Below are 21,739 nucleotides of genomic sequence, written 5' to 3' on the forward strand. Positions count from 1 at the left end.
AACCACTTTCATTTGATTACAAAAATAAGCCCAATTAAATATATAAATGTTTAAGTAAACCATTTGGACATTGTTCACTTATTAAAAACCAAATAACTACCCAATTTTCAAAAGAGCAGCAAACTGCTGGGCATTTCACAACGTTGGCTCAGTTTTTTTTGAAAAGAATACCCAAATCCACTTATAAATAAATGAAAGGCATGGTTATTTTTCCTGCAGCCTTTTTAAATATTGCTTTGGAATGTGCACAGAAATGTGTGTGTTTGGTGGGGGCGGATAGAGGAGGTCCCCTCTTCACAATATGGGCTATCTCAGCATTATTTGCAGTGCCTATTAGTCTAATGCCTTTTCAGAAAGCCTGAAGACATGGAGAAGTACTTCTTATCTAGCACACCCACTAAGGATTAGGGTTTTTTATGGGTTCTTAGCATTGCATCTTATTTATTCTATCTAGTTACAGAATCATAGAATCATCTGGGTTGGTAAAGACCTTTAAGATCAAGTCCAACCATAACCCAGGACTGCCAAATCCATCACTAAACCACGTCCCTAAGCACCGCACCTACACATTTTCTAAACACCTCCAGGGATGGTGATTTCACTACCTCCCTGGGCAGCTTGTTCCAATGCTTGACCACCCTTTCAGTGAAGACATTTTTCCTAACACCAAACCTAAACTTCCCCTGGCACAACTTGAGGCTGTTTCCTCTTCTGTTGCTTGTTATCTTGGAGAAGGGACCTACCCCCAGCTTGCTACAACCTCCTTTCAGACAGTTGTACGGAGCGGTAAGGTGCCCCCTTGAATGAGCATGTTATGGCAGGTGCGGGTTTGTCTTGTTTAGGTAAAACAAAAATTTTCATTTAATTGTTAAGTCTGGAATATTTCTGGTTAACATTACATTTCACAGTGCACAATTCAGCTGCTTCTCAAGAGAGTTCTTGCAGTCCCTCCTCTGTACCTGCCTCTTCTCGTCATCCTCCTGTAGTGTAAATATCCGCTCCTAGCTTATCTTTTTTACCTCCAACCTCAACCATTTTTTCCACCTCACCTTTTGAAAGTCCAGAACAAATCTCAGTGCTGAACCTCCACCTTTACTGGCTCTGTGGTCAAACCTTTTGTGCTTTGACACTCCTTTCCTAACCGCATGCATGTCCCCTGTTGCCCAAGCTGCGGCAGTTGCTCTGCCATCCTTGAAGAGGAGGCTGAATGCTGTCTGCTGATCAGCATCCCTTTGAACACTCTGTTCCTTGAGAGTAACCACGTGCTGAATTACGTTCTCAGTGTCATCCTTGCTAGTACCCACAGCAGGAGGAGGTGCAGGACCAGCACTCCCATCACCACCATTTCTCCCATCAGCAAACCAGTGCAGGGCTCAAGGCAGCTCAGCTTTTCTGGTGGCAGATTTTGAATGCAGCGAGTATATACGTGGCTGTGGAGACAACTAATTTCACAGACTCAGGAATGGAAGGCATATCGTTGTGGCTTAATCAAATTAAATATTCAAATGAAAGCAATAATTACTTAAATTTGTCTTGAGACTTAGTGAGATTAAGTCTTTGAAACATCATTTTTGGCCTGTAGGCTATAATGAGTAAGACAGTCTCTAATGATTCAGAAAAGACTAGAGGGTTTGGGTTATCACCAACCAAGAAGTATTTATGAAAGATGATGAGCAGCGTGGTTATTAAACGGCCCTTGGACCATACCTCTTCTTTACAGATGACTTCGCTAACACAGCATCAGTCAGGCACTGACATTAAGTAAAAAGACATCCTAGCCAAGCATTTAAATTCAGTGCTAAAGTATGTGGAAGAGAGATGTTCAGTGGCAGAGCTGCCTGGTGGAAACCACTACAGCAAATTTCAGCTCTCATAATTGGTTAATTAATGTGTTAACATACGATTGCAGCAGATTGGTGACAGCAGCAGTCCCGTCAAGTCTAGGCATGCATAACACATGCCCTGCATGCTCTGGGCCCAGAAAATACAGTAAGAGTACACACCTTCACAGCTAATGTAATATATCTCATGGTCCTTATGTGTACCTGGAAGGAAAGCTGTCAGCTGAAATTTTTCACGTGGGTTTCTTCACTGACTTTAGTGGCAGAGTGATTCAATATATGCAAATATCTGATTCATGAGTCAATGCTGAGATGGTGAAGGTGGTTTTGGAGACTCTGCTCTCTGATTGTGGGCATGACTGCGTTTAAGGTCATAGGCTGTAACTGCCTAAGTGCTGTCTTCAAGGAGCTCAGACTGGCACACCACCTGCCTTTGTGTGATTTGCAGAGAAATGACCTGGAAAGGTAACACTTTTCTGCACTCTGGGAAGAGCAAAGACTGAAGCCTGGGAACAAGCAGGCTGTTGGGAGACACAAGCAGGAATCAGAGAGGCAGAGCTGCTCACATGCTTGGGGTGGAAGAGCCGGCATCAGCGTGAACCAGCGAGGGGCTAGCCAGCCTTTCAAACGGGGGTGCTGCTCGGTGGGCTGGCTAGGAACTGCGTCAGGCTTCTGCACAGGATTGACCATGGGCAGCAATGAACTCAACTGTTCCCTGCAACAGTAACTGCAGTGTTTTGCTGACTCTTTCTACTACACCCTTTGAGACACCTTCCCACAAGCCCAGGAATCTTAGTTCAGCGACATTTTTTTCTGCTAGTTAACTATTTCTGTTCTCATTGCTATCTCTCCTTTGTGCTCGTATCTGTCAATTTTTAGGTGAATAATAAAGTTGCAGGAACTATTTATACTTCACTGAAAAGAAAATTTAGTATCAGTAGCACAGAAGGACATTAGAGTTCAGAATAACAAGGTAAAGCTTCTAGAGCATGTTAAACATCCCTTGGGCAACACTGTTAATGTCTGCTGATAACATCAGTGGCAGTGGTAGAGATGGGTGCTGATACTGGTAATGAGAATTTCTGATCCCATGCCAGATCATATGCACTCCAAAACACCACAGGAATGGTGTAAGGGAGGGTGACCCAGAGCATCTCTCCCAAAGTAATATTTTTTTTACCTTTCAACCTCAATTCATTTGCATATCTTCACAAGACACATCTCTGAGATGGAAGCAAAACTCCTTACTCCTGAAGCCTGACAGAAATACCAGTGTAAAATTAAAAGGTAATGCAGTAGGTTTGTGTTTAACACTAGGAGACCATTTTTGTCCACTGTTCTTTGCACTGACCTTACTGCCAGGCTGCCACAAGCCCTGCACACACAGCTACGGAAAGAATTTCTAACACTCGCCATAATGTTTGGCTCACAGGGTCTGGAAATGGGGAACTGTGTGTGTCCATGTTTGGGAATGGCAGCAGCTTTCAAGTCTTCAGAAGGTCAGAGTGGTCAGTCTCTCCTGCTCCTTCAGGATGATTACAGATCCCCCTCTTCCCCAAGTGATACAGGATCAGAGAATGCTTACAGAGTAGGGTTTCAGCAGCTGCATCAATCCTTGTAGCTAACCAAGGACCTGCATGCACATTCAAATATCAGATCCTGATCACCCACATTGCTTAATCCTTAGGTTGCTGCTGGGCCCTTGTTTTCTAGAGCCCTCTCTAGAGGCGGCTCACCCCATAACGGGTGCGAGCCCAGCTGGGCCGTGTCCTTGGCTCAGTGCAGTTACCAACAGTAGGACCAGTGGCTTGTCTGGCAGAAGGCTGACACAGGGAGCAAGTGTTATTTATCAGCTTCCCAGGGATGCAAGTAACCAAACCCGTACTCTTTAGACTTGGATTAGAAGGCCATAAACATGCCAGACTTCAAAGACCGCTAATTCCACTGACTGTGAATTACCCTGACCTGTGCTGTGACATGACAGTAGACTCAGCCTACCCTGTCAATTGTCCAGGAGTGTTAGCTCCCGTATTGCAAGGCTACTACATCTGATGTCTTAAATATATACGTACATACATGCCTTCATTTTCTTTTATAATGTTCTTCTTGAAAATATTTCCAACAAATCTATCTGAAATCCCCTGCCTTAGCACCATACCAGAACAATGCAATTTGAATACCCTACCACGCTGGGTTTCTTCTCTATGCCTGTGCTCTTGTCTTTGTTTGCTTTTGTGGACAACACATACAAGAGTCTAATGTGGCTGAGATACTCTGATGATGACTCACCCAATTCAAACTGGTTGGAAAGGTTACCACAGGTTTGTCTGACTTCTTCACTGTCCCAGCCAAGAGGATAGAGGGCACAACCAGAGCCGATCAACAGACCTATGGAGAGAAAAGAAAACTGAGGTTTCTACAAGCAATTGCCATTAGCTTAAACACAGGATGCCACCAAGGAATCAAAGTGTCAAATTGTTGTTTGGGAATCTCCAAGGAAAAAAAAAATTCTCCTAAAAACAGTAGAAAATCTTTCGGACTTCTACTCCTGCATTCTGCTACACTGTTTTACAGCTGATCTGTGGGCTGCAGGCAGCCTTGGTGGTTCAGCACCAGAAGCCATCCTCAGCCTCTGAAGCTTCTGTGTGAGAGCTTTTACACTCCCCTTCTACTCTGCAGAACCTGTACATGTACTACTCGGAAAACTCAACGTAGGGTTAAATAGAAGCTCTGCTAGTCACAACATTTACAAGCTGATTGCTTCTGATTAATTAAAAGAACAATCAATCAGGGTCTGTCAAGGTTCTAGCAGGAAAATTAAGCTGACAGTTGTGCTAATCCGTTGTAATTTTCCTTTGTTTTTCACCCTTTCAAAAGCCAGGGAAGCATGGTTTCATGTCACCTGATCAATTCACACCACAGGTACACACTCCACAAATTTTTCTCAAATTATTTCAGCTAAAACAACTGAGTTCTTGAGCCATTTACCTATTATCATGCTTGGCTTAACGTTCACAACATGCTTTGCTTTCTCCAGCCCTCATGCTGCCCTGAACAGATGTGTTTTGGCTAAGCCTTTTCCTTCACAAGATCTTGCTGGGACTCACCCAATGGGCTATGATTATTTTGCAGAAGTGGCATTTTTTATCATATTGCATTCTCAGCTGTCACTGCAGCAGCTGCCAAAAATTGGGTGTAGCTGGCAAAGCTTCTTACACAGACAGCCTAGCAAGAACATTTCAATGTATGGTACAGCATTTAAATGTTACCTCCTTTGTGTCAGATCTTATTTGTAAGATTGGAAATAAATCACTAGGTAGATAATAGGCTGGGTATGCCTGGCACTTTGCAGACTGTAAAGGCAAGCAAGTGCCCAAAAAGTTTGCAGTGTGGGTTTGTAGTTGTCCCTTTTAGCTGTTAGGTAGAGCACAGGACTGAGACAAGGTCTGAAGCCTTATAACTTTCACTGGCTGACTTTGGACAAGTCCCTTGGCCTCACACCATCTTGCTTTTCTTATCTTGACAGTGAGAATAAGGACAATGTGCTCCCTGCAAAGCAATTCTGCTGGCATACTCCTAGTGCAGAAAAGCCCTGGGTGTGGTGTCAGAGGCACGGTGGACACCACACCAGTCTACCAGGAGTCCCTGAGAGTGATTCTGGCTTAGGGCTTGGAGCTAGCTATGGATTTCTGCTGTCTCCATCCTCAAGATGTCTAAGGTTCTCATATTTTTTATGGTCCTGTAAGATACAGAAATCACTTCAAAATGTTCTTGCCTCCTCAAAGACATGCTTGAACAAGGCACTGAAGTCCAGAAGTGGTATCTCATCCTTCGCTCTTAGCATCTTAGCTGTTAGCAGTGCAGCTCAGAAACTCTTTTGCTGCTTCCCCAAGCACACCTTCCCCTGTTTAGGGTCAGTATTAGCTCCTTAGACCTTCCTCCACAAAGTTCAAATTTGGTTTTGCTGCTCAAGTTTAGTTCTTCCTTTCCTTGTTGAGCAGTCATTGCCTGCTCCTCTCTCCATATCTATACTGGAAAAGAAATCCCTGAGGCAGCCCCCTCTCAGATGGTGGTTCACCCAACAGCTGTAAAGGGAGAAAAGCAATTAAGGATACATGAATGCTAGGTATTTTCAGAACTTTTCCTGACCTGAATATGGTTGCTTCTAATGTCCTTGCTAATAGCTTTCACAGTATCATCTGTTTTTTTTCCCCCAGGGCCTCAGAGCCTACAGCAGCTGATAGAAACCATGTAAATGAGAGTCGCTTCAAATTAAATTCTCAGAAAGGATGTTCCTCAGACAAGAGAACTTCGGCCAAAACTCGGTCTACAGCTTAAGACTGAAAAAACCCGACGGATTCTCACTAAGGATTGTTAAAGCAAGAAGGGTATTTTGCTACAATGCATACAGCTGATGTGCTAAGAATAGGCAGGACCCAACGGGGCAAGGAGGAACATCACCACTGATAATGAGAATGGCTGAGGAAGGGAGGAAGAGCACCTAGATGCCAGAGATAGTTGCACAGACTGGTGGACCATGGCAGCCCTCGCCAGCCTTGCTGTGGTTCTGACCCCTTCCCACACTGCCCATGATGCCGGCGACGTGCCTAGTGCCAGCCCAGGCAGACCACAGCTCAGAAGCTGCTCTGGCCAAAAGTGAACTACCCTGGCTCTGCTGGTTTCAATAAACACGTGTCCTTGAACAGACTCTCTGGGAGACCTCCCAAATACCCAGAGGGCTCTGTTGCAAGGAGCACAGAGATGTATGCAGGGGGTAAGAGGGAAGGCAGGCTTGCAGCTGCCTGCATTGGACCAGATGAAACAGCAGCTAGACCTTCTTCACAAATAGGTCCTGGGAAAGCCTCCTGCCCAATTCTTCCAGGAGAACACAACAGCAGCACTGCAGGCAAGTGAAAGGACTATTAGCATAACAATGCTGCCCCTCCAAACCCAGAAAAAGCTCTTAGCACTTGCCAATTACTCTCCTCAGGTGGCAAGAGTGTCTAGCGCCCATGGCATTCACAGAGGACTCTCTGTTCAGCCCTGTTTAGGTTTTGTTGCAGTAACAGGTTGTTGTTCGGGGTTTTTCCCACGAATATTGCTCACAGCACTTTCCACTGCCACCCTCCAAACACAGCTCATCCTATTCCAAAGTGTACCTGTTTGCTCTTTCTGCCTCTGATGCTACACTGCATAGAGTGACTGCAAGCCTTGGCAATTTATTCCCTTCCCTAGCCAGACCTCTACACCCCCACATCACACCCTCTTTCCTACTTCTGTACGTCCATCTCTGTAAGTACAAAGCTCAGTTTCAGTGAAAAATATTCTGGGTTCAATCAAAAATTCATTAGCAATGCGATATACTGTCATGTTAAATTGCTCTAAAGGAGCAGATGCCTCACTCGTATGTGGGTACTTGCCCTTAAAGCCAGTCCACATTGTCTAATGACCAGATCTCAGCATCCACCGCTGGGCCCCACCATTAGCTGTGCCCCTAGAAATAAATAAATCAAATAAGGGAAAATTAGTGTGCTATGACAGAACCTCCCTGCCCCAGCAACAGCTGGCTCTCCATTTGGGTATGGGCTTTAGCAGTGCTGAGTTTCATTTGTGGCGTACCAGCCATCAAGCACTGCAGCTTCTTTTCTGCTCGCACCCCGCACTGGCTGTTATGATGAGATAAATGGGAAACCGCCACCTAACACCAGTGCTGCCGCATGGCCCCGGCACATGAGCAGCAGCATGTTTATGTGTGAAGGACAAGGTATAAAGCCATCAGCAAACTCACAAGCTTCATTTAGCAAACATAAAACCTGCCAGAGACCAAAGGTGCTGCCAGGAGCACATTACTGTCTGGCGAAAAGGCCTATGCCTATAAATACCAATTTTGTCACAGGTACCAACTGGCCAAAAGCCTTTAAGCTGTTGTTTTGACATCTCCTTTGATATCACTGGTTTTCAGCTGGTTTTGATTCACCTTCAAATGTTTCCCTGTAGTGGTGCGTATGCAACAGTTGTGAATGCAGGTCTATTGACAACACAGTTGTGTTCCCCAGTACTTCTTGCAAACAAGGTGCAGGCCAAACTCAGGGATCTACCTTCAGTGTAAGACTTCCACAAAGACTTAGAGCCTGCTAGTCAGTAAGACAAAATTTCACAAGTTTTGCTTTATGTCCTGAGGTATATATCTATGTGTGAGTGTGTGTGTGCAATGTCCTATTGCTTTCAGAGGATTCTGCATGACTTCAGCAGGGCCGATACTGGCTTGGTCTACATGGGCAGTGAAGCTGGAAACTGGCATTTCAGCTCCCTTATTTTATGCACTAAAAGTGTGGAGTGTCTCAAAGCCCATGGTGTTAACAGGACTTGGATAAATGTCCCTCAGCCCCTTCCTTCCTTTCTAATCAAACCACCACTGTTTGTAAGCAACTAAATGTGTAGATCAGACCTCACAAAAGCAAAAAGACTGCATACTATTACTGGTAATAATTCATACATGCACACAGCCAGTTTGTTTAATCACAGAGAATGTAGATCCTGCTGACCAGCTGCAACCTCCATTTAAAGATCTATGTTAAATACAAGGGCTGCAAACCCCACAGAAATCCTTAAGCTAATTTTGCAGCTTCAGTAGACAGCAGTTACTGGTTTAGCTCAAGTCACATCCTGGTCTGCCCTACAGTTACTGTATTTAGACAGCTATGCTACCCAGGACACCACACCCATCTTTACAGCTGCTTTAAATGCTTAGGATGCCTATAACATTTCTTCAGAAAGTAGAAAAAAACCTAACCACCAACAACCCACAGTGCTGCAATTACCATTCTGTCATCTTCCATTATCCACTAAAGTCGTTAAGAGAAATAGAAAGGGGAAGGAAATGTGCAGGTCTGTAAACAGCACCTTCACAAAAGGGGCTGCAGCTTCGAGGTGCGGGTGAGCCAGACAGTGGGATGGGGCTAGCCACCGGTGGAGGTGCTGGTGGCACTTGGCTGCTGTTTTAGATGACATGCCATGCACCCATGGAGGTGCTGGCAGTGGAGGTGTCAGAGACCAGCTCTTCTGGAGCAGTTCTGCATTCAGGAGTGAAACAGGGTCCTTGCCTTGATCCATGAAACATTGCTATTGCAGGTGCTGTGGCTGGCTCAATGTGCTACTGAGGCATGTGGGAGAGAGCCACAGGGCTGATTTAATGCAGCCAGCTTCAGCAGTGCAAAGCTGGAATTACGTGCCTAGCTTCAATATTTAACAGGGTCTTATTTAGCCCATAGGCTCTTTGTGTAGTCCTTGCAGAGAGATGAATACCTTCAAAAAGTGAGTTAAAACACCGATATGTGCTAAGTGAGGAGCTGTCCAGACCTACAGGTTGCAAAACTACAAACCAGGGGGTCAGAGGGTGGACGCCTTAACAGTAAACTACCTAGAGTGATCCTTGTCCATCCCAGACTGCCTTCCCTGTTACTTTTGCTGTGGGTATAATGTGGAGTCATATTTTATACCACTTAGCACCTGAAGGATGATCTTGTCTGTCTGGAGTGGAACTTGCGATTGAAAATAATTGCATGTAACAGGTTCTGCATACGGTGGATGTGGCAGGGAAGGAGCAGTAATTACATTAGTGGCTTGGCACAGATATAGGTTTCATCTTTGAAGTGATAAAGAAATGATTTGTGGCATGCAGTGATCAGCTTACTCCAAGAGGTAAAATATTAACCACTATTAATATCTCCAAGAATAGCTCAGATGCAGGCAGGTCTCAAACAATAAATACAGAAGGATTAATAAACCAAGAGGCATTAACCAGATTTTGCCGTGGGCAAAAAGACTGCACTCAGAGAGACCAAGACCTATCAGCAAAAGTCAACGCACAAAAAAGGAAGCTGCTGTGGCTTCAATGGGATCCTCTACCCAAAGATCTGACATGCCTTAAATAACCCATGTAGACATCACACCATACATTCCTTGTTTGTAACTGTCCTGACAGTTTATAGCTAGCAAGTCCTGTTTTACAGACTCAGCTCTTCCTCTCACTTGTTGAGGTCACAGCATGCCACTGATTACTATATGGATCTTTCTTGTTTTGTCATCAGCCCATTTGACCATTCCATCCTCAAAAGCCTGTTAAATAAAGCCAAACTTTCACCAGTGTCCTTCCTTCTCTCTTGCACAGGGTAAACCTAAGCACATGGTTCAGGTAAATCTGATGGAGAAAAGCACCAGTCTGATCAATGAAGAGAGGTAGTGATGGCAGTAAATAAGGCACTTAGCTTTGGATTCAGTCTCAGAGTCTTGCTGCTGGAAAATGCATTTTCAAGTGGGAGCTAAACTCCTGGTGTCTTTCCTTGATTACAGGCTTATTAAGAGGTTTCTACATGGGCACTGGAAATTGTATTCCTTTTTTCCATATCCTCAGCTCCAGTCACAGCTATGCCCTATAGATGCAGTGAAAGGGACTGCCCGGGCACCATAAAGGGCCTCCTTAGCCAGCAGGTAGCGGGGGTCTGCACTGCTGTAGCAGAGGGGCCTGGGAAGCCTTTCCAGGAGCCCAGTGTCATTGCAAAAACCCAATCTCTATTTCCACCTAGAAAGATAAAAGGAATGGGTCAGGCCTGATGTACGTACTGCAGAGAGAAAATAAATCCAGAACCAAAAGCTGCCTTTTTTACAGTCACTTTTTAGTGAGAAAGGTCTTCTTCAAATTATCTCCCTCCCTTCTTTCCCCTCATCTTCTACTTTTTCCCCTTTCGTTTTCAGACCTCACTAAAAAGAAACCTTGCCTTTTTTTTTTTTTTTTTTTTGCTAGGCATTTCTAATGAATACTGCTCATCTGACAGATATTCAGGCCATCTGGAGAAGCTGACAGACAATAATTTGGAAGTCATCCCTTTCAAGACCATTTTAATGACGATTTTTCCTTTCACGTTTTTTCTCTATTAGCCTGTCTGAATCTTCAAGGATGATAGAAAGTTTTCACTTTCCCATCTGTCACTTGAAGGTACAGTAATCTCTACAAGCAAAACAAAACTGATTTTTAGATGCAGCATGGATTTTGACTCTCCAGTTCCTGTGACTTAAAACACTCGCATTGCTGTAATGGTTTTAAAGCATTTACCTGCTATAAAAGTGAGCCTGTGAAAGTAAAAGTGAGCTGGCACATGAAGTTGTCTGCTGCTTTCAGATGTACCTTAGCCATCAGACAATGGGGTCAAAGAAGAATTGGTTAAAAACCATGATGTGAAATGCTTCATCAGACACAGCTTCTGAAGCCCCTGGTCAAGAAGCTCTCCAGAAGCTGCAATCAAGTAGCAATGGCAGAGTGACAGAAGTGGGACAGAGCAGGTTCAGACAAACCCCAGAGCCTGGGCAAAACCAGGCTTAAGCGTGAGACCAAATTGTGGGCAACAGTTCTCTCTTGTAGTCATTGAGCATGAGGCATTTGACTGTTACTTACTGAACCTGAACTGAAAGTGCATAGTTTGAGAGAGGGTACCATTGCCTACAATGAATGAATGCAGTAAGGGACTCCCTTGTCCCAGTGTCCAAGCAGAGGTCCCCAGGGACACACAGGTAGAAATTACACTTACGCTGTGCCAAATTTCCTCCCACTCCTCCTCACAAGGGTCACAGCATGGGAGACAGCAAGTCAGTTCAGAGCTTCACTCAAGGTCAGGGTGTTTCTGCCACAGATTTTGCTGTAGCGGGACATTAGAGGGACTCTAGGCACAAAGCAAAATGAAACATAACAACAACAAACAGAGAGAAGAAAAGGCTACAACCTTCAGCTTTGCAGATCCTGCCTCCGATAACACCGTTTCATCTTGAGCAGGATAGAAATAGTACTCACAGGTTCTCAGCCAAAGGCAAAACCCCACCACCCTTTCCCTTCTGGTTCTGATCTCCAGGTTTTAATTTAATGCATTTGGCTTTGCTTAGCTCCCTTCCTTCTGACTGTCAAGCCCCACCCCTCGAATGAGACTTTTTCTGTTATTTCGGGTTGCTCCACACCATGAGCACTCACTCCCTGGCAGCTGCTGGCTCTGAACCTCAGCAAACAGCCACAGTCAAGAGCTGCCACCTGCCTGCTGCCGCTTCCCAGAGCTCTCGGAAAGCAGGGCCAGAGGCAAAGGAAGCCTAAAAAAGGCACGATGAACGCCTGCCAACATCCAGCACAGCAAAGTGCTGTGTTATGGGAGAGTCACAGCCCTCGTTTTCTCCCTGACTGTGGGCATGGGGCAGTGGAGGGTGCAGATAGGACTTTTCTGACAGATGAAGCATCACTTCACTTTGATTTTCATTTGATCAAAGGTGGTGTGCTCATTACTACAGACATGCTCCACGCTCAGAGGGGGAAATCTCCCCACCCAGAGATGCTACATTGCTACCCAAAAGCTAATGGCTTTGTCTGCTCTATTTGGCCCCGGGCGTTTTTAAAGCGATGCTGAAGGCTTCATAAAATGGAGCTGGGGGCTGGGAGAAACCCCAAAGAAACAGTGAAGTAAGAAGAGTGGAAAAATTAAACACAGAGCTGCTACTAAATGGTAGTGAATTAACAAGAGCTATTTGGTAAAAGGACAAGTGACAGGGCTGTGGCAGCTGCTGCCATGGAAAGGAAAGATCCAGCACCAATTTCAAAGCCCTGCAGAATAGGTGCTGGTGCAGGGGGTTCCAGAATGCTGCAGCTCCCAACAGTTCTAACCCCCCAAAAAATCAGCCCTGGAAGTACTTCTACTAACTAGATTTTATAAAGCAGCAGTAAATAGGCTCCACTCTGCACAGGTTGGTACTAGATACTAAGAAATCCAAAAGTTTAATCCTAATTTACGTTTGTAGTGGTAGAGTGTGTAGCTGCATATTTAATTGAAAACTCCATTATTACCATTTTTATACATCACCATTCACATGCAGGGAGCTTTAGAGAGATCCAAGGAAACAGGTACCTGCCTGTGCAATTTTTATCTTATTGGTTATGGTTAATTGAGGCTAAGGCTGGTCACAGAGTCAAGGTGGAAGGTACCTGCAGGACATACCAATTGATTAAAGACTGAATATTCACTGAAGCAGAGACTCCGGGCTGATTCCCTTACCACCAGATCACACAGTCCCTCTTACATTTTCATTCTCTCAGCCAATGATACACGTATTTGGTACCAAGTAGAACATCCTTCAGACAGAAGCTCCACAGTTCCCATAGGATGAGAGATCAAGGTTCAAATCAGGAAAAAAAAAAAGGGGGTGGGTGTGGGGGGATAGACAGCTTTCACCACAGCTATTTCTCCCAACCATGAGTGTTGGGTGCAGATGATTCAATATGAGAGATTCCAGCATCACGAGGTTTTCTCCTTTGGGCTTCCTGCAATATGTACTGGTGATGTGCCCCTGGATGAGGTAAGTGGCGGAGGATCAAGGCTGTGAATCCTCCAGTATTTAGACAGAAGGCACAACACTAAGTAGTCTGGATAAGCCCAACTTGCTTGCTTTTGTTTGTCTAAGGGGATACTTGGGAGGCACAAAAGTAATTATTGTAGATGTGATTCAGCGTTGGTCCTGCTTTAAGCAGAAGGTTGAACTATATGACCTCTTGACACCCCTTCCAACATGAATCACTCTAGGAATCTGTTTTTCCATCGTTCAGGCACCTCAGCTTAAGGCAGCTGGGGCTCAAGTCATGTGTGTGTACATAGGACTACTTGCATTTCAGCCATGTAGCCCGCCTGGAGACCAGCTCCTGCTCCAGAACAGCATGGGTCTTCCTTTCTAGGTGCCTCGGATGGCACAGAGCATATGAAAATTATGGAGACACCTCTGCAGTGGCAAATGAATTGAGATCCTCGTCAATCATTGGAGTCAAGAAGGTATTTTTCTCATCCTAAAGAATACACAAACATTGGTCTATGACTGGGACACATCTCAGTTCACCTAACTTGTAAGACAGCAAAGACATTTGTGTGGGACTGACAGACATGACATAGGGCCAAACAGGGAAAGCCAGATGCTCCTGGATCAGCAGCTGGAGGTGGGATAGCCAAGGGCATCTCGAATGGCACTAGACACTTGTAGGTCAATGACTGAATTGTGCTCCACTGTCAGTACCGGCTTAGAGTGGGATTTAGCCACCCAAATATTAGTCATATTAGGCATATTAGTCACCTTCTGTCAGTTTAAGTGCTGTTCAGTACCTTGCTTGGCCTCCATCTCCCTCTGCAGAGCAGTGCAAGATTCCTCTAAGCCCCCTGTCACACCTACCAGCCCACGCAGAGGTCTTGCAGACCCCAGAGTATCTCTTACAGTGCAAAGCTTCTAGATTTAGCCTAACGAATTTCACCCTAGATATCTCTTGATCTTAATAGGAACTTAGAAACCTAGCTCAAGGGAAAATACCTGTATTGTAAACACCTTTAAAAAAGTGTATGAACCCATAATTGAATCCGACCCAAAGTTAACAACACTTTATTTTATCCTTTATTTTCTATACTTCTGCCCTCATTCTGTCCTTAAGATGCAAATGTCTCGATTCCTGTCATGAATTTTGCCTTCCTTTATGGAAATAACCTCAATGTTAGGGAAGCAGAGAAGATTAAAGGAAAAATTGTCTTGCTTCTGAGTTCTGAGTGTAAACCTGTATGTTCCGCCTTGAAAGGAAGTTATTTCTATGGAAACACGTTGCTGCTTCAGAATGGTCTTGGTCTGCCTCAATTGCTGCCACAGAGCCAGACCACTCAGGTCCAGCTCTGGTGAGTCTCTGTGTCATTCCTATCAGTGTGTCACACAACGAAATGATTGACACCACTTGTTCTGAAAAGGATGTGATATGGTCCAGTTAAAGGCAGAGTGAATCTGCAGAGTGGAACTGAAATGCTTGAAGAACTCCAGAAAACACCCTGGAGTTTGACTGTCAGCTCATTTTTGTTTGGCAAGCCATGATCACTGCTTGTATGTTATAAGCTTTATAGGGGGAAAAAAACCAAAACCTACCAACAACCTGAGTGTTACCACATGCCATCAGACTTCTTTATGTGACAACCCATCTGTGTGCTCACCCCATCGTTTTGTGGCTCAGAATCAAACGCTTGACAGTTCAAAGAGTCTAGAGCAGCATATGGCATATGACATAGTGTATTTAAATAGAAATCACTCTATTAGAAACACAAGGGTGCCTACTGTAATTAATAAGAGGTAGTTTAATAACTAGCTTCCCAAAATACGTAATACTCCATGTAGTCATAGTAGATAAGGCATACTCCTTTGCATTAATATGCATTTCAATAGCAACTGGAGACCGGACTACACTAGCCAGAGCCTTTGTAGAAGCCGCATGCTTGAAGGATTTCCCATTATGTGAACTGATCTCATGAAGGACCGTGAGGAGGGAATGAAGGAAATATACCCTGTGTCGGTGAAGATGCCTAAGCAGAAAAATGGGTAAATGGTCAGGCACTGCCAGATCTTTTCAGTACCAACTGGGCAGACTAAGGTCATTATAAGCATTAAGGAAAAGTGTGCAGACACCCAACTCCTGAGCACGACTCCACTGATTTTGCCTTTAGGGTGTCCCAGCCTTTGCAAACATTCATACACAGATTAAACACCAAAGAATTGCTTTTCCATGTCTATTGGTTCCCTGATCTGTGAAAAAGAATAGTTTGTAGATGCTGGATAAAGCAACAAATATGTCCAACCAATTCCTTCACCTTGGTAGCATATCCCCAAAGTAACAAGGGGAAGCGGAACTGATGCAAAGCATACATCCACTGGGGCAATACTGCATACCATGCTTTTGCCCTTTTTTTTTTTTTTTTTTTTTTTTTTTTTTTAATGTTTAGCTTATTTCAGTTGAGCTGTCCAAGGATTAATGGAAAACCAACCACTGCACATCTCAGTAAACTACAGCCATACTCAAGACTTCAAAGTAGCATTTTCAGCACACGGTCTGCAGACCCTCTGGCAAAACAGGGAGCACACTGAAGCGAGTTCATACATGCTGTTAGGCAATCCATACCTGGAAAAAAGATTGAACAGGTCCACATTTCTACTGAAGAGTTTGTAAGACCCCTCAAAGCAAATGAGTTTGGAGACCACTTTTCTAGATAGGAAATATAGTAAGATAAACTGCTACAATGCTGTAAAAGACAGTGACAGACAGTAAACACAGCTGAGAATTACTTTCCCCTTTATATTATCTTCACTGGTGCCTCACAGGTTTAACCCTTCCTCTTGCTCTGCAGAAATGCACACACCAGCTTAGCTGATACACAGGCCTGCAGCCATCAAACAAATTTCTCCCCGTACAGTGTAGGGTGCTCAGATGGATAAGTCATAGACAGCAAAGTGTTGTGAAATACATGGAAACTGGTGAGGGAGAGGTCAGTTTAATTTATTGTTTGCTGCTGTAGCTGCAGCACTTTTTAGCAGCTTTTAAAATACCCTTTGCATCCACAAGGCTTCTTGCAGAGCATACAGCTAAGCACATGAATCAATCTATGTATGAACAAGGGTATACACAGTGCAGTTTTCCTTTGTGCTGAACTGCGGTGCAAAATCAAAAGAAATGAAGTCAAATCCAAGCAATAATGGACTCCATGTGAAATCAATTGTGCATACAGCTTCCTCAATTAAACTAAAACCAAATATTGCCCCATTCCCAGCTACTTTGTTTTCAATAAGAGAGATTATAAGGTTCAGCACAGCTCCAGTGAGAACTTCATGAGATTCAAAATACTGTTTCCATACTGTCAGACTGTGTTTTATTTTACATGATGTTTACATGCTCTAAAGTTTGCTTCATGTAAGATACCCAAAATAAGGATATTTTTAATATTTTAAAAACAAATGAAAAATATGGAATTTTCTGTGCTTTCTATCCGAAGGCATTCAAACTCAATAACTGATCCAATATGCAGAAGAAAAAAACACTATCAAGTCAATTTCCCTCAAATAGGTCCCATTTTTCAGGTTGCCACAAAATGTGTTAAATCATAATTTTGGATAGGAGCTGCAGTTTGATACAAATATATTGCACATCTGCAGCTCAGAAAAAATTGGCACTGCTGCTTTATCCTCTCCAGAGAGAATCCATATGGACAACCTTACCAACATCTCAAACGCGCTTCTCTTTCTGGTAACAAAGATCAGAGCGTGAGAGAGAACTGAGTAGAAGGGTATGCTTCTCCCACAATGAACTCATGAGTCCACCTTTAAACTCATTTTGAAATCCTCTTCTCATCACCCACCTATCCCAAGGCAATAGAGTAATGCCTCAGCACTGTCCAGCTCTTTATGTTGAGAGTCTTTTGCTTCCCATCTTCCTCTTGTATCATTTAGTAAATTCTTTTATGCAGACAGCATACTTAAAACAAGAAAATCTTAGAAACTTGGGTTGGAAAGAACATCAAGAAGTCACCTAATCCATCCTTCAGCTGTGCATCCTTCATCCTTCATCCTTAAAGTCAGGATGAACTCTCTTGGAACTTGCACATTCCAAAAGAAATATTTGTTTACTCTGTTCTTAAAAAGCCTCTTACAATGGAGATCCCAGCACCTTCTAAGACAGTCTATTCATGTGGCTCTGTGTCTGCAAGAGAAGCTTTTCATGTTGTTTAACCTACATCTTCCTTGTGGTAATTCAAGTTCAATCCTTAAACCATGGACTTTGCTAAGCCCCTACCAGGGCTCTGAGAGAGAAGTTTATTTTCTTCTCCCTTTGCAGCACCCTCCTCCCCAGCAGATTAAGCAGTCAGTCCCAATTTATCCAGTTTTTCCTGCTAAAACTGGCCATTCCATACGGCCTTCTCTACCCAGAGGATTTCCCTTCAAACCTCAAAAAGCAATGCCAGAATACTATCAGTGCCTCTGAATAAAGAATCAAACTTGTTGCTTTCAACCGAGGAAAACCAAAAGGAGACTTAAATCAAGACCTTGAAGGTGTGGCAATGCTAACAAAAAAAAAAAAAAAAAAAAAAAAAAAAAGAAGTTAAAATGAATTGTATGATTCTTGGAGCTCATTGCTGTTCTCTCCTCCAAAAAACTTTTCAGAAGTGATGCTTTATGAGCAGCAGAAGACTCTTCAAGTACATCTTTGCTATAAAGACTGTCCTTGATAAAAGCGTATCAGCGCCTTTGATGCCACCCCCAGCACTTAATACTTCTGCTCCAGTTTACAAGCTCATTGCCTTGATGGATTAATACTCAGTGACTAGATCAGGGGTCCTCAAACTACGGCCCGCGGGCTGGATACGGCCCCCCAGGGTCCTCAGTCCGGCCCCCGGTAATTACAGACCCCCCTGCCCCCCCCCCCCCCCCCCCCCCCCGCCGGGGGTTGGGGGGGGAAACCAAGCAGCCGCAGATGACTGCCTGCCACTGCATCCGCGCGCCGGCCCCCTGGTTAAAAAGTGTGAAGACCCCTGGAATGCATTCTCATTCAGACCTAGGAGTAGTAAGAGCTTAGGTGCAATAGTAGCATGGGCTGGGTCTCCTACAAGGACTGCGAGAGGATGTAAGAAAAAAATGGAAATAAACAGGGGTAAATGAACAAGCCATGAGATGAATGTTAGATGGCTGCAGAAACAACTAACAACGGCATTTACACAATTTATAAACTCTTCAGAGAGGAAAAGTCCCTTACTTTCAGCTAACTAACCATACACTAACCATAATTTGCATTCTTCACTAAGAACCAGCTGACTCCTGTGACGCATCCAGCTCCTCAGTGGTCACTTTTCCCACAGATGCTTGCTTGAACCCCCTCAACTTACACTTCAGATATGAAATGAGTGACCTGTGTTTGTTGTGATGCAAATAAAACCACCTGCAAGTGTTCCTGGGCCAAAGCTGTTTGACGGTGTTACGCGTTCAGCGAACAGCTGAAGGCTGGAGCTGGGGTGAGGTCCCTGGTGTGCCAGCTGGCTCCAGCTACTTACAGAGGCCGCAGTCCCTCCGCTGCTCTTTGTTGGCTCCCCATTTCTACAGTTTTCACACAACTCTGTTCATACAAAATGCTGTTTTACTGATATATTCCAAAACACGAGGTCACTTTATGGCTTGGACAGGGGCTGGTGGGACTATGGCACAGTAAGGGCTATGGGATAGATTTCTAGACTTGCAAAAGTGCTACATTTAACATAGAAAAGCACATGCGACCTTGCAGGCCCAGTCTTGTAACCTTACCCATTCAAGTAGATCTAATGGGGGACAACTGGCCTGTGAGAAATCAATCAGTTTTGCCACTGACTTCAACGAAGCCAGCGCTTTAGCCACAGTCTTTAGCTCGGTATTTTCTACAGGTAATTTCCACTGCTGGAAATTGTTCAAAACCAAGTATACTGTACCATGAAAGAAACTCTGTCCTTCCTTAGCTTTCTATTTAAAACTAGAATAATACCCAGTAACTACTTTAAAGGAAGGGATATTCCCTCCCTCCTGGATCTGACAAGACTTTTCCTTGTCTGACCTACGTACTCCAGGGGCACCTCCACTGCAGCGCAAATCACACCCAGAAACCTCAGAAGAGCCCTATAACTAAGTCAGAAACCTGGAGATGCTTTGCGTCCTGGCTTTTCTGAAATGTAAATGTTCATTTTAAAATTATACTATCACAGCTCCAGGACCAGCTGTTCATCCTTTTTTCCTTTGTAATTTACTGCCACTGAATCCTTGTTCTGAATTATCAGAACAATAATTAGATTCGGGAAAGGGTGGGGGCAGGCATTCATATCCCCCTGAGAAGAAGAGATAAAAGCCTCATTTCTGAAAGCTGATGTGCCAATGGTGGATAGTGGGGAATTGGGATTCTTTCTTAACTGCATGGGAGAGTTCAGTAAAGTTTATTAATAAAACAATTTAGATAAACTCCATTTATGCATTATTTGTACAAGTATCTTGGCAACTGCTTATTTAGCATCTTGAACATATCAGGAATTTTAAGCAGGAGGACTGAAATCTTGCCTCAAACTGTAAAAGCTTTGACAGAAGTGGGTCTGGGAAGTAATGAGGGTTTTTTCTTTTTTTGCTTGTCCTTATTTTTCTTCCTCCAACTAAAAACAATTTTCTAATATCCTTGCCATAACTACTATAATGAAGCATAATTTATTTGATCCTTACACAGCCCCCTTAGGATTACTTCTTGCAGATAGCCAATTATAAACTCTTACATACTTTATAGCCCTCATTATGTGTGACAGAGGCACACTAATAAATAATGCAAAACCCCTTTTATACCCAGTCTACCTTGTGAGAATACAGGGGTCTGGTATGGAGGGGGAAAGCACATTGGAATGCATTCTTATTTCCAAATGGACTGAAAAACTTTCTAGCTTCAGCGTGCTTCCTCGGGACACTTCCTTTTTTCCCCAGACTGGACTCCCATGGCTTGATTCATTACTAGATAAAAATCAAGTTCAAATAGAAGTGGACCATGACACACAAACTGTCACCACCCTGTCACTTCCTCATGACATCCTGTCAGCGGCAGACAAGAAAGGAGGTCTGGAAGCAGAACGGCCAGGTTGAATACAAATGAATTGATATTCAGTTGTAGGCTTTTCACGGTAATGAAGCAGAAAGGGCCAAGGCCCAAAGAGCACATTTCACCCTGCCCGTCCTGCCTTCCTGGTGCAACTTGCAGACACAGTTTCTGCTAAGGTCAAGGCTCTGGAGGAAAGCAAAGCAGCTCTGACTGTCCCTCAGCTGGTAGGATTCAAAGAGCAGAGCGAGCAACTCAGGAAAGACATGGGGTTGAATATACACATATAAGGTCCTGGTGGTCTGCTTTATTTTTGTCTTTAATTGACATGCTGCTGCTTTTTGAAGCAAAAAACCTGCAAGTATCACGACAGAGGAATGTTACCAAGATCACTACAGAGACCTGGGGAGTCATGAAGGCTGCAGCCGACTCCTGTCTCCACCAGGAAAATCTGTGCAACCATGAAGTTACTTATACTGTCCCTTGAAGCCTTCTTTTCCCCACATGAAGAAGGGGGGATAATAGTTCCAAAAAGCACAGCCATTTCTTGCCTCTGTGTGGTGCTTGGAGACCTTGAGGGCAGAAGGTAAGAGGGGGGAAGGTGTTCACACAAGGTTTGAACTATTGCAACCTGGAACAAAAGTAAAACAAACTGGGTGAATCGTGCAGTTTTATCAGCAGACTTAAGCCGGACTCATTCAGCTCTTTTCTCCTAGCCTTTATTTAAACAGGGAAGGGAAACAATTTAAAAAATCCAACCAACAAGCAAATAAACAAGCCCAACTCTTCCAAGGGCAGAGCCCACCACAGCCCTTGCTCCAGGAGGAGCTGGCACAGCTACTTACACAGCCTGTGATATGATCTGCAGAAGCCTGAATGTACAACTCTTGGCACCAAAACTAAGCATTATTCACTAAAAGACACATCTCTCCAACTCGTTCCTAGTTGGCTACAGCTAATTACACAGTCTGAGATTCTAGCAGGCCTCCAGGTCTACAGCATCTTCCAATATCCCCATGTGGCTTAACACAGATATGGAACAACTGCATAGAAGAAGGTAGAAGAAAGAGTGTCTGTATAACACAAATACCTTAGATATGGTTAAGTCAAAGTCCTGCCACTGAGTCCTGCTAGATTATGCAATTAAATCATCATCCCTTCATAGCTGGCTGAGGGGTTGGCAATGAATAAAAGGAACAGAGACATTGGCCTTTGTGTGCAGCTACAAAGAAATTATCTGCCATTTTAGCTACAGGGTTTGACTAATGTACACTGAAGCACTCACGTTCAATTAGCCATTTAACCCAGCAGATCAAGCTGTGATCTGAAGAGGCTGAGATACAGGTAAGTGTTCCTCTTGCAGAAGCCATGGGGACTAGCCAGAGGATACAATAAACAGGTATAACCCAGCAGGCTGAACAGTCCTACATTTCCAGGAATGAAC

General features: G+C 44.0%; 1 protein-coding gene across 1 annotated transcript in view; it reads right to left on the minus strand.

Annotated features, from left to right (window-relative positions):
• LHFPL6 (LHFPL tetraspan subfamily member 6) overlaps positions 1-21,739 on the minus strand; it is a 144,921-nt gene that overhangs the window by 10,385 nt on the left and 112,797 nt on the right. Inside the window, exon 3 of the mRNA XM_055703218.1 lies at positions 4,131-4,229. Coding sequence (XP_055559193.1) covers positions 4,131-4,229 — 99 coding nt within the window. The remainder of the gene's footprint in view (positions 1-4,130; positions 4,230-21,739) is intronic.

The sequence above is a fragment of the Falco cherrug genome, chromosome 2, assembly GCF_023634085.1.
Source record: "Falco cherrug isolate bFalChe1 chromosome 2, bFalChe1.pri, whole genome shotgun sequence".
NCBI classification, from domain to species: Eukaryota; Metazoa; Chordata; class Aves; order Falconiformes; family Falconidae; genus Falco; species Falco cherrug.